The sequence below is a fragment of the Silene latifolia genome, chromosome 2 (genome assembly GCF_048544455.1).
Source record: "Silene latifolia isolate original U9 population chromosome 2, ASM4854445v1, whole genome shotgun sequence".
Taxonomy (NCBI): Eukaryota; Viridiplantae; Streptophyta; class Magnoliopsida; order Caryophyllales; family Caryophyllaceae; genus Silene; species Silene latifolia.
In genome coordinates, this window is record NC_133527.1 from 137,432,551 (window position 1) to 137,447,158 (window position 14,608).

Genomic DNA, 14,608 nt, shown 5'->3' on the forward strand with positions numbered 1-14,608 from the left:
GACCCATTATCTCCCCTCCTCTTTACCATAGCCATGGAGTATTTGAGTAGAGTTTTGAATTATACCACTTCTACAATGCCATTCAAATTCCATCCTATGTGTGGTAAGTTGCAGTTGTCCCACTTAATGTTTGCTGATGATCTCTTGCTGTTCTGCAAAGGAGATGTGAATTCAATTATGATCCTCTTAAGGTCGTTTGCTACATTTTCTTGTGCTTTTGGGCTGCAAATGAACTCCAATAAGACCAATGCTTACTTTAATGGAGTTCATAGCTGGGTGAAACAAGATATTCTACAAGTCTCTGGGTTTACTGAGGGTCAATTACCTTTTACTTATTTGGGGATCCCTGTTACTTGTGGAAGAATGAAGAAAGTTGACTGCAATATTCTGGTGGAGAAGTTGGTCAGTAAGATTAGATGTTTTGGATCCAAGAAGCTGAGTTACTCAGGAAGATTAGTCCTGGTGAACTCTGTTCTGACTGCCCTGTATAGCTACTGGATAAACATTTTTGTTATCCCTGTAGGTGTTCTGAATAAGCTTAATGCCATCTGCAGAAACTATCTTTGGGATGGAGGTGCAGATTTTGTTAGAGTACCTATGGTTGGGTGGGAGAAAGTGTGTTGCCCAAAATCAGAAGGAGGTTTAGGCATAAGGGATAGCTTGGCCTGGAACATAGCCGCTATAGGCAAGGCTGGTCTGGTGGGTTTATTTTAATCCTGATAGATTGTGGGTGAAATGGGTAAACCAGATTTACTTAAAAGGTCAAGACTGGAAAGACTACAAACCTAGTGGTGATCTTAGCTGGGGGTGGAAGTCTGTGTGTAAGGTTAAAGATAAGTTAGATGCTGGTTACCAGAATGGGCATTGGTTACTGGATGTTAGAGGTTACACTTTGAGGAGTGGTTATGATCTTATCAGGCACAAATTTCAGATTGTGCCTTGGCATAAACATATATGGAATTCTTGGAGTCTCCCCAAGCATCAATTTATTGGCTGGCTCATTGCTAGGGAAGCTCTTATGCTCAAGGATAAGTTGTTCTCCCTTGGTATTGTCCCTGATGATGACTGTATGTTGTGTGGCAAAGGAGGGGAAAATCATACTCACCTTTTTCAAAATTGTGAGTATTCTAGACGGTTACTTGAGGAAGTCTTTCAAAGTCTGAGAATTGCCTTGCCATTTTCTAATCCTCTCCAAAGGATTGCTGATGGCCAGTTTTCTCAGGTGCAGAAGGGTGTGATTTTAAGTGCAGTTTCTGCTACTTTTTATCACATTTGGTTACAAAGGAACAAAGCTCGTGTGGATGGAATTTTGCAGAGACCTGAAGTTGTGCGAGATTTGATTCTGAAGGAAATGAAAACTAGGATTGCTGTACTACTTAGCCAAAAAAACTGCTACCAGTGATCATGTATGGTTAAGAAGTAGAAGATTGATTGTTTAATGTCCTATCAGGGGACATGAAAATGTGTATGTACCTAAAATGGATTGGTTGTAACGTTTGTGTTACTTGTTTTAATGGAAAGCTTACATTTCATCAAAAAAAAAAAAAAAAAAAAAAACAAGATGGGATTATCATAAGATTCCTCTTTACCCTTGAGTGGCACACTTCGGGAATGACATATTGCGCGTCATGGATCGCCATGTGGCATGATCAATATCGGTGTCAATTTGATCAAACCGCCCATTGTTGGCAGAATCAAGAATCCTTCGGGACTCGACACAACATCCATTATAAAATGTTATAGCTAGGAACCAAGCATCTAACCCATGATGTGGGCATTGCCTTTGAAACTCCTTGTACCTCTCCCAAGCTTCATATAAGCTCTCAAGAGCTTGTTGACGGAATCCGGTGATTTGGCTCCTCAAGGTTTGAGTTTTCTCCGGGTGGAAAAAACTTTTGATAAAAAGCAAAAGCCAATGTCTCCCAATTTGTGATCCCCATGGCGTTGCGATCAAGGCTATTGATTCATAGCTTTGCCTTGTCCTTCAAAGATAAAGGGAAAAGTATTTCCCTTATTTGGTCTTGAGTGACACCCGTTTGCCGAATCATGGAGTAATAATCGCAAAAGTTTTGCACATGCAAATTGGGATCCTCCAAAGGACTTCCCCCAAATTGCTTCCTATCCACAAGGCTAATGAAAGCCGGTTTGATCTCGAATTCCGGGGCGGTAATTTGAGTAGCTGTAATACCGGCCAGAAGCATAGCTGCGGTGGACTTGGAATGATCGAAAAGTTTCACCATCTTTTTGGTTGGAGATGGTGGTGGTGGTGGAGATGATGAAATAGAAACCTCCTCCTCTTTAAGAGCTTTAAGATCGTCTAGGTAAGACTTTCTTGCACTTTCAACTTACCGGAGAAGCGGTTTCTTTAACTTATTTCCAAAAACGTCGTCTTCTACGAAAGGTTTTCTCAAGCTCGAAATCCGGTTAAAGCAAATCTCCACTACGAGAAGACCTGGGGCATAAGACAACAATCTCTAGAAAATGATAAGTAACGGTCTCAAGGAATAAGTGTTCCTTAAAACAAAAGAAAACAAGATAGAAATAGACAAATCTAAACGCAATAAAACCGTGCTCCCCGGCAACGACGCCAAAATTTGATAGGCTATGTCGCACACCTAACAAAGATAATTTCCCTAGACACAAATTAATGTAGTAATAAGGGTCGAACACAAGGAGACGAGAATTGCACTATCAAATGCTATGAGTAGATCTCTATCAAGGTTGATTACGATTGGTTTGGTTTTGTTGGCTGGCAAATAAAATGATATAACAAAATATGATTAAAGGAGTCTAGGAGTGTCGGGTCACACATGCAAATGTAAATATATAATCATGCTAAACTCGGTATAACATTGTCAATTATTTAGGCTTAAAGACACCCACCTCACGATATTAGTGTCAACCATAGACCGGGTCCTAGAGAAACTCTCGTTTATGACTAGGTCGTCCTACTACACATGTTTAGTCTAATCCGATTCCGTGCCCCTCGACTTATAGAACGAATTAACAAACTTAATCAATGAATAAAGCCTCTAAACAAAGATTAATCGTGGCGATACAAACATGTGATAGAAACAATTAGACAATATTCTATCAACCTAATTTATCATTTTACATATATTAGTTATTGCATGCCTTCCATAGTCCTTAGACTAAGGAAATTTATCTACTCATATTGAAATGTAAACTACCAACTATGATGTAAGAAATGTTAAACATGATTATAGAAATGATGTAAACTAAATGATGAATCATAAAATGTGATAATGGACTATGTGATATAATTAAACTACTAATGATAAAACTATGTGATAACTAAAATGGAAATGTAAACTAAATAAAGTAGAATTTAGAATTACCAAAATAGAAATGAAACTTGAACTAGGAACTTGCAAGGAAGAACAATTGAGAACCAAATGCTTGAATAAATAAGAACCAAATGTTTAACAATAACCAAATGCTTAGCAATATTAAAACTAATATGAAAACTAAGAGAGAATTTTGTGTGCTAAAGAATACAAAGAATATGAGAATGTATGATGAAAATTGGGTGATAACTAGGTCGAACCTAGCTCTCTATTTATAGGGAGGTAGGAGTTGAAACGTAAACACAATGGGCAAGGTAACCCCGATCGGGAGCGTCAACCCCGACCGGGGTCGTGGCTTTCTAGCTCGTTCACCTTAATTCCTCTAGTAGATATCTGTACCCGTCATGGTACTCTTATTCCCGAAAACACTCACCGATCGACTTTGACTTTGGCGCAGTCAGAGTGGGCTCTGTAGATACTCGTACCCGTCATGGTACTCTTATTATTACTCTCGACCAACACCACATTATTGTCATTTACGTCCATAAATAAATAAAACTCGTACATAAATGAACACCACCCTATACCTTCATTTTATACTTGAAATCTCAGGGGAAAAAGCAAAGGTAAAAATTGAAAAGGAGAGATGAAAAGCAAGGAAGGGGCGATTTGGTGGACGAAACGGCAGCTTAGTTGCCAAAATAGTGAGATTAAAATCCGCGTACCTGTGTTTGTCATGTCAACTTGTATAAATCCATTAAAAAAAAAATTGCAAATATAAAAAAGAAATGTAAAAATCCATGTGAAATACTCGGAAAAAAGAAAGAAATGAAAAGCGTAAAGAAAGAGGGTATAAATAAAAACCGTAAAATGTTATGGTTGTCGCAATTGTCAGTCATAATCGTATCTTGCAATTTCATCTTTGCACAGTAATCCAATACAATACAATATTACATTATTAAAACCACCACTTTCTTTGTATTTCTTCCCTACAATACATACTCTTTATCTCTTTTTATTATTGTTTGATCATCTTTATCAAGAAAACAAATATAAATTCAACTTGTAATTGCTTTTACTTTCTTCTTTATCTGATTTATAAATTGATCGAGTGTTGTTTTTATGGTGATATCGAATTTAATCATTTTTGTTTTTTTGTATTGTTCAGAATAGTTGAATTTGGAGTAAGATGGGAAGATTGTTTGTGTTGAATTTGGAAGGGAAGATCTACAGTTGCAAGCACTGTAGGACTCACCTTGGTGTCACTGATGATGTTGTTTCCAAGGTTTCTTCTTCTTCTTCTTCTTCTTCTTCTTTTTCATCTTATCTTCTCATTTGTATTCTTGGATGATTGATTACATTTGATTGAGAAATGTGTTGGTTGTATGATATTGTATTGAATTCGATGATCAAGAAATGTGTTGTGAATTATTCAACAAGTCTTATGTTTTACGAGTATATGATTATTCAAGGGCCTGTCTGTTTATCATTATATTGATCATGTCAATCAATTCTTAAAGACGGTATATCCGTCTTAAGGAAGACCTATTGATCATACTTATGTCTCTTGATTCTACTCTTATTGCTACTCATCCACCATATGCCTGTCAAGGGCCTGCCTGTTTATCAGTTGAGTACATTTTAGTTATGATCAAAGCGAACATGTTTAGCATTGAAACTTGGATGTTTACTGCTAAATTAAACTGAATTACCCCAGTTTCTTTTCGATTTACAGAGGATAAGATTTTAATTATTGGATTTTAGTTTTGATGGAAATCACCAGTTTCTTTCTTATCAAGACATTAAACTGAATGTTTAGCTCGGGATTTTAATTATTGGCATTTCTGTGTTTTCCGAAGGTTTTTTTTTTTTTTATCAGGGGTGGCCTTGTTTCACCTTTTTAACTTTCTGTTGACCTCTTAATACAGTTTGGTCTTAGTCGGACTTTACAGGTTTGCACAGAGTTGGCTTTGTTTAAGTTACTTTAGAAACCATGGAAGTTGGTGGGTGATGAACACCGTCATTCATTGCATTCATGATTCAATCGATTTGAGGGTAGTTGTTTCAAACATTTGTATACTAGTCTCTTGACAGGCATATATGGTGGATGTCCATTGCTATGAAAATATAATTTGTGGTTGTACTCAACTGATCTTTGTTATGTCATGAGGATAGTCTACAAGTCTTCACAAAGGATATGATGTTGCCTGAGGATAAAACATCTTTTGTTTGATTGCCATTACGCTATTGTAGACGCCTGTACTGAGTTTCAAACTTAACTTGGTAGTAATCAAGCTATGCTAGAAAATTTGTTTCGCTAAGAAGTCGGACCATTATGCTATATCCATGGTATTGGGGAGGGCAATTATTACACTTGGAGCCTCATTTGTTTAGAGTTTAACATTGTCTCAATTCAATTGTAAACCACTGTGGTTGACCCTGTTATTCAAGAAGTTCTTTTGTCTTAACATCGTTAACAATCGATTATTGTGTGTGTGTATGGACATTGATAGACTTCTGGTTTGAGTATGACGCATGTATGCATACTGCACGGTGAAGCCGTGGCAGGATTTTGGGTGGTGTTGTATACGAACATGTTAGCAGAGCTAATATTGACAGTTCTTCTTTTTATCGATCTCTGTTATTAGTTGGTGATTGAAGGACTAGTCCATTATCTGACTAGTACGATGTGTTGTTGATTCAGTCTTTTCAGAGCAGGCATGGGAAGGCTTATCTCTTCAACAAGGTGTAAGTTTTCTGAAAGCTTGAAACACAATTTTATATCATAGTCTGTATAACACCTTATTTGAAACAACAGGACACAAAATGCCATATTCATAGCTTTTTCAACAATAAAAAAAAGCAGCTATACTTGTGAATATTGATTCCTATGCTAAATCATTAAATATATGGAGTACATACTTTCCTTACAATGATTCATCCTATGAGGTGTAGGGTACCTATGAAAGAGTCCTATTCTTTGCCTTTGGAAAATGACTAGATAAAGAAAATGGGTTGTAGATCAATGCAGGTCTTATGATGGGTTGTTCGGAAGCTAACATCTCTTTGTTCTCGAAATGCGAATGTATTCCTTGCACTTGACCCCCTTTACCTCACTATATCTGAGAGCCTTTGAGAACTTTAGTTGTTACATCGACAATATATGGTCTCAGCCTCATGTTTACAAGTTACAACTGTTACGAAGGTTGTATCTGTGACTAGAGAGCTTGGTTTTAAGGTCAATATATTGCACATGGTTGTGCCTTTTTCACCGTTCGTTTAACCAATTCATTTTCAGCTAAAATTAAAGTAAAGGCACCTTCCTCCAGTGAACTAAACGTTCAAATTGTTTGACAGTGTGAATGTAACTGTTGGAGAAGCAGACGATAGAATGATGATGACTGGAATGCATACTGTGGCTGATATTTTCTGTGTCGGGTGTGGATCAATTGTGGGTTGGAAATATGTAAGCTTTCCAGACCATAGCCGATATAATTCACAATTTTTTCTCTCTTTTTTGATTCAAAACGGAGAAAGTATCATTTTCCTGTGTTTGGTATCGGATGTCGTCTTACAGGAGTCTGCACATGAAAAGAGCCAGAAGTACAAGGAGGGAAAATCTGTTCTCGAGAGGTCAGTAGATTTGTTTGTTTTAGGTTAATCGGCTTTGTTATGCAAATTTACCGTTCTGTGAGATTGGTTTTGCTGTTTAAACAGGTATAAGATACTTGGCCCGGATGGTAGCAACTATTGGGCTACTCACGAAGCATACATTGGTGGAAGCGATGCAGATGATGCATGATTAATCGTAATAAATGACAATTACACCTCTTATTCTCTTAATGACCAATTGTACATAGTTTAACCTTGGAAATCGTTCCATTGGGACATATTGGATCTCTTAATTGTTTGCTTATTGACTCGGTTGCCTTTTAAGGCTTATCATATATTGACAAAAGGGGAAATGGCATGAACTCTTAATGCAAGTTTACTATATGGAGGAACTGGCATTGACTGTACTTTTTCCATGGTATTATCGCATTATCGCTGCAAATGACAACAGAAGAATCAATCTCTTTTCTATACAACTTGGGATGAACAGATGAATGCACTTGTTAATGGAAGTGCATGAGATTATCATAAATTTCAAAATCTTAGAAAGTTGGACTAAATGGAAGGAGATGAAGAAATCCTAAGTTTGTGTATGTTAGAAAACAGGTTATCATTTTTCTATCGGGTAGCCCAGATGAGTGTTGACTGACCAAATCAACACGACCCCTTTCGACCCGATTTGCATGACTGTTGTGGCCCGATAGGCAAAGCCCAATTGACCGGTTGCCACGGCTCATTGTGGCATGGTAAGTACTGATTATGAAATTGAGGAATGCAATAACCTGTTATGGCTTGGTACATGTTTGAATAATCGTGCCTTCAAAAATATTTGGCACACTATGGCATAATGGTCAGACGTCGAGTCGAACCACTGTTTTTGTATTAGGCATTAGCCACGGCAAGATGGGCGGCACCGGCACGGCATGATTTTATGACTTTTATCTCCATCTCACTAGACTCGACTATTTATAACAAAAGAACATTTCTACTAACGGCTACTCTGTTACAAGTATAGAATCGATTTTGGGTTTTATGTAATGTTAACCTCTATGCATGACTATCTAATAAATTTGAGAGGTGCAGTTCAATATGTTAATTTGAGGTTCTAATTATAAGAAAATAGAATTTTTTATTTTAACATAACGAACATAAAAGTTATTTTAGAGAAAAAAAAAAAGACAAGTTTGCAAATTAAGTTTTCTCCAATCTTTATGTGGAAAAACCCACTTAAATGAAAATAAAGTAGGGGGAAAAAAACTTAAAATATTGTTGTACAAAAGAATCAAACCCGGACCTTGAAGCTACATCAACTGCCGAAGACTACCACAGTTGCATAGAGGTGGTAATCGGGTCACTCGGGTCAGTTACAGGTCGGGTTAAAGCGGGTCCGGTCATATCAGATCACGGGTCATCCATCGGGTTGAGTCAATATCGGATCTTGAAGCTACATCAACAATTAAGAAGAATGTCAATTTGGTCTTATTTACAACGTTATTAAGCTAGTTAATTATCGGGTCAGCCTCAGGTTGAGTCAATATCGGGTTACGAATCGGGTCACGTCGGGTTCAGGTTGGAAAAATAATGCTGCTATCGGTTCAGGTCGAGTCGCGTTTGGTTCACCCAATTTTTGGGTTCTATCAGTCAGGTTCCGGTCGAGTCTGGTCAACTTTTACCAGCTCTACTGTTGCATCTAGGCATTTAACCAAATACAATTATTATGGTAATAGACTGAATTTTGGGATCCTATTTTTGTAACTTTTTGAACTTGGCAATCGACGAGCCATCCTCCAAGAAGCCTCGTGCATACAATCACTTCTTCAAAATAAAAATCCTAATACACTAAACAACGCAAACTGACTTGCCTAAAAAGCGTCAAGACTCAAGAATTAGTTCGTCTTTTGCGACCAGAATTTGAGACACCCAAACCTAATATGAACCGGTTGGGTCAAGAAAACCTATATATTCTTCCAAATACACCAATACACCATGTCCAATATGCCTTGAGTTTTAGAATTTTGAGATATAAAATATTTATATTTGTTGAAAAGAATAATGTTATTGATAATTTGATTAAGGTCTCGACTCTCGAAATGGTTATATTGTGTGTTTGTGGGTGTTTTTAAAACTTCGTAACTTTTTAAAACAGTGAATTTTTGAAGAAAAGATAATTTGAATTTTATTTTAAATAATTTGAATTTTATTTTAACTAACCATATGACCATCGCCCCAACCCTCCTTATGATCCACAAGGCCCATAATATGCAAAATGAACATTTCTGGGTGGATATGGCAGCGGTGTGAAATGAACATTCTCAATTTCATTTCATTTGGGGTTGTATGTGGATGGAAATTTCTCTACCAAAATAGTAACATGGTTAGCGCAAGGTTTGTTCGATCAAACTTTTGACAAATGTGAATTTCGGTGGATTTGGAAACTGAATACTCCTCCAAAGTTAAAATTTTTTTCTTTGGAAAGCCTGTGTTGACGGCCTCCCAACGAAAGGTAGGCTACTCAAGAGTCATATTAGTGTCCCACCTCATTGTGTTTTATGCAACTATCCTATTGAAAACAAAGATCATTATTTTTACAAATGTCTCCTGATTAGGTTTGTTATTGTAATACTACGTTTTTCTAAGTCCTGTTATTCAGTCGAATAAGGCTTACTCGGCCGAGTAATGAGGCGTGTGTTTCTGGTCAGGTTAATGTCCAGGAATACTCGGTCGAGTATGGTAATACTCGACTGAGTAAGGGATACTCGGCTGAGTATACTTTATACTCGACCGAGTATCCGGTCTGACGAGAATTATTTCCGCGATTTGATTAGAGACAATTAGAGTTATAAATTATGTTTAACAGTTTCACTTTCACTTTTTACAAAACCTAAAACATTCAAACGTAACTCTAATCACCACTAATCTCTCTCAAGATCGTTGATTCTTCGTGAGTCTTTGTTCATTCCTCTCTTGCGTCGATTGCGTCGGTAAGCCACTAGTCCTATGAGTTTTGTCAGTTTGTCTTTTTAGGGTTTACCCTAGTTTTGTAATTTGGGGAAAAAGGGATATTTTGCATGATTGTGATTGGATTGTATGACTGTTGTTAGGTGGATATTTCGTAGAACAACCGTTCTAGCTTTCTTGATTGACTCGTATCAGATTTGTGCTAAGGTAGGGTTTCCCTACTCAGTTGATTGCGTAATTAATTTAAGATTGATGATTATGATGTTGTGATTTAATCGATATGATAATATTGTTGTTGATTGTATTCTGGAGTATTGGAGTTGAGATGGATTGACGATGTTTGCGAGGTGCGTCTTCGGCTGAGTGGAGTCACTTGCGGGAGTGGCTTCACGCCCTTGATTCGCCCTTTGTGAAACCCACCACAAGAGGTGATGTGCACATTAATGAACATTGGTTATCGCTCGTGTGATGAGCGGGGCTTAGGTGGGCAAGGTTGCGGTCCTCCACTGGCGGTGATGATTATCTGTTGCGGCAGTAATCTGGCAGAGCAACACACTTAAGTGTGTAATCAGTTATGAGGTGTGATTGAGAGTTGGAGATTGATGGTGGAACCGTTGTTTATCTTTGTCTCATTTGGCTTACTTTAATTATGTAGTGAACTGACCCCATTGTTGTTTTGTAAACCAGTGGTGATCCATTCGGGAATGGTGAGCAGATTGTGACAGGTGATGGTTGCCTTTAGTTACGGGAACGAGATGGGATGTCATCACTTCGAGTCTAGCTTCCGCTGTTATGAGTTTAGCTGTTTTGATTTTAGTTGTTTTGAGTTTAGTAAACATTTCTTTTGGTTTGGTTTTGGAACAATATAATCGTTAACTTTATATACTTTAATAAATATTTTGGAATGGTTACTTTTGATCTACCAGCCTTGGGAAACCGAGATGGTAACAGTCTCTCATGCTAGGGTGGTCCTGGTAAGGCACCTTGGTATGTGTGGGTGTTACAAAGTGGTATCAGAGCGACGATTCTGGAACCTAAAACCAATGAACTTAATGAACATAGGGAGTCTAAATAATTAAAATGAACCCGGGGATAGTTGTTTGGAGCTACCGCAGAGACTTGGAAGACGTCCCGAAGTCGCATTGAGGTCCTTACAACTTTGAGCCGGTCACGACGGGGTGTCAAGGGATCGTTATCTGTTGTATGCCTTTAAGTATATGTTGGATGAAGTATATTTTTGGGTTGAATGGAAGTGATTGGAGTATATGTAATGTGATGTGTGGTATATCTATATGATCATGATGATGTTTGTAGATACCTCATTTCTGCACCTCCCGCAAACCACCCGGTGATGATTGGGCCGCATGTTTGGTACGCGGAACGATTTGTGACAGTTCGTAAGATTATCGTCAAGTGATTGCTCAAATATTAATGTCTACCTCTTAGTTGTCATCTACGTGCCGATACGATCGTTTTGACAGTAATTAGAGTACATTTGGAGTCCGGGCCTAAAACCGTCTTCATTTTCTGATAACCGTTAAATCCCGAGTCAGAATGTTCTGGAATATTCCGGATATTTCTATTCCATATTTCACAATTTTTTATCTTTTGGTAAACAATTTCCCGTAATATTCATATAAGATATTAAGGAAAACCGAATTATTTTCGTCCTACCATAACTCAAACACGTAAATCTTTCTTTCGCAGGAGGAAACCACTTGGGAACAGACGCAGCAGGTGCTGCGCCTCTTCCGAGAGACGCAGTGGCTGCTGCGCCTCTTCCCAGGCCCTTTTCTGCGTATTTCTCGTATCTTTTTCATATCTTTCCGAGATTCACTTCCAAAGAGTCTCCGAAACCCTAATTCCTTCACGTGATTAGTATAAATAGGAGCCTTCGCTCCTCATATTTCTCACGCGAGTGTCCGCCCTTCTCTTCTCCCTTTGCATTCTAGACTTTGTTCTTACTTTTTGGCGTCTACGTGCTTGAACTTTCGACCACGTAAGCTCGGATTCTTCTGAGTACCAGCCTCCCCGTTTGCATGACCGACCAATTTGACCAACTACACATCAATCAACTTAATTAATCTAATCGTTTTCCTCTTATGAGGGCACTTTCTTTGCATTCGCGTCGAGCATCACTAATCGATATCTTAGTCCTTCTCGTTTCGTCAACATGTAAGTCTGAGGGTGTAAATCACTCTTTTATTTATTGTATTTTACTTTTTGTATCATCATCAATTGTAAGGTTTATGTCGAAAATACCTCTTAAAACCGATTTCTAAAACCATGCTTTAAAAAACCTCTTTTTACGGATTTCCAGTAGATAACCGTCGAGAAAGGACGCAGCAACTGATGCGCCTCTTCGAAGGAGCGCAGTACCTGCTGCGCCTCTTCGTGACGCTGCCGCAGTTCCTGCTTCCTTTCTTCTTCGCTCGTCCTCTGTTATTCGTCAAGTTCTTCTATTTGTTTCGTTTGTTCTTTAATACTTCATCATGATAGTCTAATATTTCACATGTATATTATAATCATCATCCTTAACATGTTTTAATCATCGCAAATCCGACTTAAATCCCAAATAATCCAATATTTGCGGGTTTTCGTCATTAAATTCAATTCCGGGTTTTAGAGGTTCGATTTACCCATATTGAATCTCTGGAATTCGTCTTTGATATATTTGCATCTGTTTATTTATCATCACCATCATATATTCGTCATTAATCCATCGTATCTAGCCTAATTAATTGATTTAATTTGTTTAGTTTATTAATATTTTTCACTCCTGTAATTAATCCATCTTATATTAATTCGTTTGCATCCGTCTTATTCATGTTTTATTGCTTTCATGACCCATTCATATGTTAAATAACCTATTAATCACTTCCATCCGAGTAAATAATACCAATTGATCATTAAGTCACCAATTAACATTAACGGCTTGCAAATACGGCTTCACAGCCAGAACTGAGCCAAGGAACAGACGCAGTGTCTGCTGCGCCTATTCCAAAGGACGCAGCTCTGCTGCGCCTATTCCTGGCTGAATTCTATCCCTGAACTCCGTTTCTGCCCTGACGTAGTGTAATTAGTTTACATATTAATTAACTATTAACCGTAATATCGCGCTAATTCCTGTTCGTTAATTTATTTGATTCTTTCTTTCATTCTTTTATTCTTTTTCTCAAATTATCCGTTTTAAAGGTATTTTCGACATAAATCGCCTAATCCATTTAATTGAACATGAAATCCTACTTCGACCCAATTGTATGCTAATTACGTGTCAACCGACTTAGCCTAATTCTCACATGTTAGGATCAAAACTTGGATGTTGCATTGCATGCATATAGCCGACGATATATCAAGTACGAATAACTTCCCTAATCATTAGTAGAGGCCGCTATCGAGGCGGGCGGGATTAGGTGTTCGATCAAAAGAGCTTCCTAATACGTACCCTCACCCCTTACTCCAGATATCTGTGAACACCCGTGTTCATTGGCATCCACGAGATTCATTCTAGATACAGAATGCTAAGGGTAACGATTGCTTAGTATTCATGTCTCTACTTTGTGTCTTGACATGACACGAGTATTCGAACGGTTCCAATTTCCCATAAAAATTGGTGGCGACTCCATACAAAAATGCAAACGCTTGTTTTCTCTTTTCCTCCCAAGCGCCCCCGTGGGCCCCCGCTGTCCACAATGTTAATGTTTGGTTTGTTGGTAGTAGCATGTGATTAAGGTCATGCGTATATATATATATATATATATATATATATATATATATATATATATATATATATATATATATATATATATATATAGAGAGAGAGAGAGAGAGAGAGAGAGAGAGGGGAGTTCTAATGAGTCCAACATGTGTCATTGAGTCCATAAGTCTCTCTAAAAGCCATTGGATGGACTCAATGGATGGTTGAGATGAATTTGATTAAGGGCATTAAAAAGAAAAGGTAAAAAATGTGGATGGTTGGATTGAGATGGGTGGTTGAGATTGAAAATTACCAAAAAAAAATACCACTAATCAAATTTCTATACACTAATTAATTTTTCTTTCTCTCTCTAGCCCCTAATTAATCAGTTTTGAGTTTCATATTTCAAAAGTGTAAATGTAATGTTGTATGAATTTTACAAGTGTAAGTGTGATGTTTTACGAGTGTAAATGTAATATTTTAAGAGTGTAAATTTGTTTTTTTGTGACGGAAATTTTGAATTTATATAATTTTAACATTTTACAAGTGTAAATGTGATGTTTTACGAGTGTAAATGTAACATTTTTAGAGTGTAAATTTGATTTTTTGTGACGGAAATTTTGAATTTATATAATTTTAACATTTTACAAGTGTAAATTTGATGTTTTACGAGTGTAAATGTAACATTTTAAGAGTGTAAATTTGATTTTTTGTGACGGAAATTTTGAATTTATATAATTTTAACATTTTACAAGTGTAAATGTAACATTTTAAGAGTGTAAATTTGATTTTTTGTGACGGAAATTTTGAATTTATATAATTTTAACATTTTACAAGTGTAAATGTGATGTTTTACGAGTGTAAATGTAACATTTTAAGAGTGTAAATTTGATTTTTTGTGACTGAAATTTTGAATTTATATAATTTTAACATTTTACAAGTGTAAATTTGATGTTTTACGAGTGTAAATGTAATATTTTAAGAGTGTAAATTTGATTTTTTTGTGACGGAAATTTTGAATTTATATAATTTT

General features: G+C 37.0%; 1 protein-coding gene and 1 non-coding gene across 2 annotated transcripts; both read left to right on the top strand.

Moving 5' to 3' along the window:
* The first annotated feature begins 1,760 nt into the window (after positions 1 to 1,760).
* On the top strand, positions 1,761 to 1,868 carry LOC141645472 (small nucleolar RNA R71). The gene has a single exon (XR_012544954.1). It is a non-coding gene; the product is annotated as a small nucleolar RNA R71 (small nucleolar RNA).
* Positions 1,869 to 4,043: 2,175 nt separating this feature from the next.
* Positions 4,044 to 7,326, top strand: LOC141643029 (protein yippee-like). The gene is made up of 6 exons (XM_074452050.1): positions 4,044 to 4,373; positions 4,477 to 4,593; positions 6,013 to 6,056; positions 6,666 to 6,774; positions 6,886 to 6,941; positions 7,026 to 7,326. Exons 2-6 carry the CDS (start codon positions 4,498 to 4,500, stop codon positions 7,108 to 7,110), a joined length of 390 nt encoding a protein of 129 aa, XP_074308151.1. The 5' UTR covers positions 4,044 to 4,373; positions 4,477 to 4,497; the 3' UTR covers positions 7,111 to 7,326.
* The last annotated feature ends 7,282 nt before the right edge of the window (positions 7,327 to 14,608 follow it).

What these genes read in the sequence shown, in the direction of transcription:
- LOC141643029 (XM_074452050.1), top strand. Translation starts at nt 4,498, where the DNA reads ATGGGAAGATTGTTTGTGTTGAATTTGGAAGGGAAGATCTACAGTTGC. An exon ending in CAATTGTGGGTTGGAAATAT is followed by an intron (nt 6,775 to 6,885) that starts GTAAGCTTTCCA and finishes GTCGTCTTACAG; the next exon opens with GAGTCTGCACATGAAAAGAG. An exon ending in GGAAAATCTGTTCTCGAGAG is followed by an intron (nt 6,942 to 7,025) that starts GTCAGTAGATTT and finishes CTGTTTAAACAG; the next exon opens with GTATAAGATACTTGGCCCGG.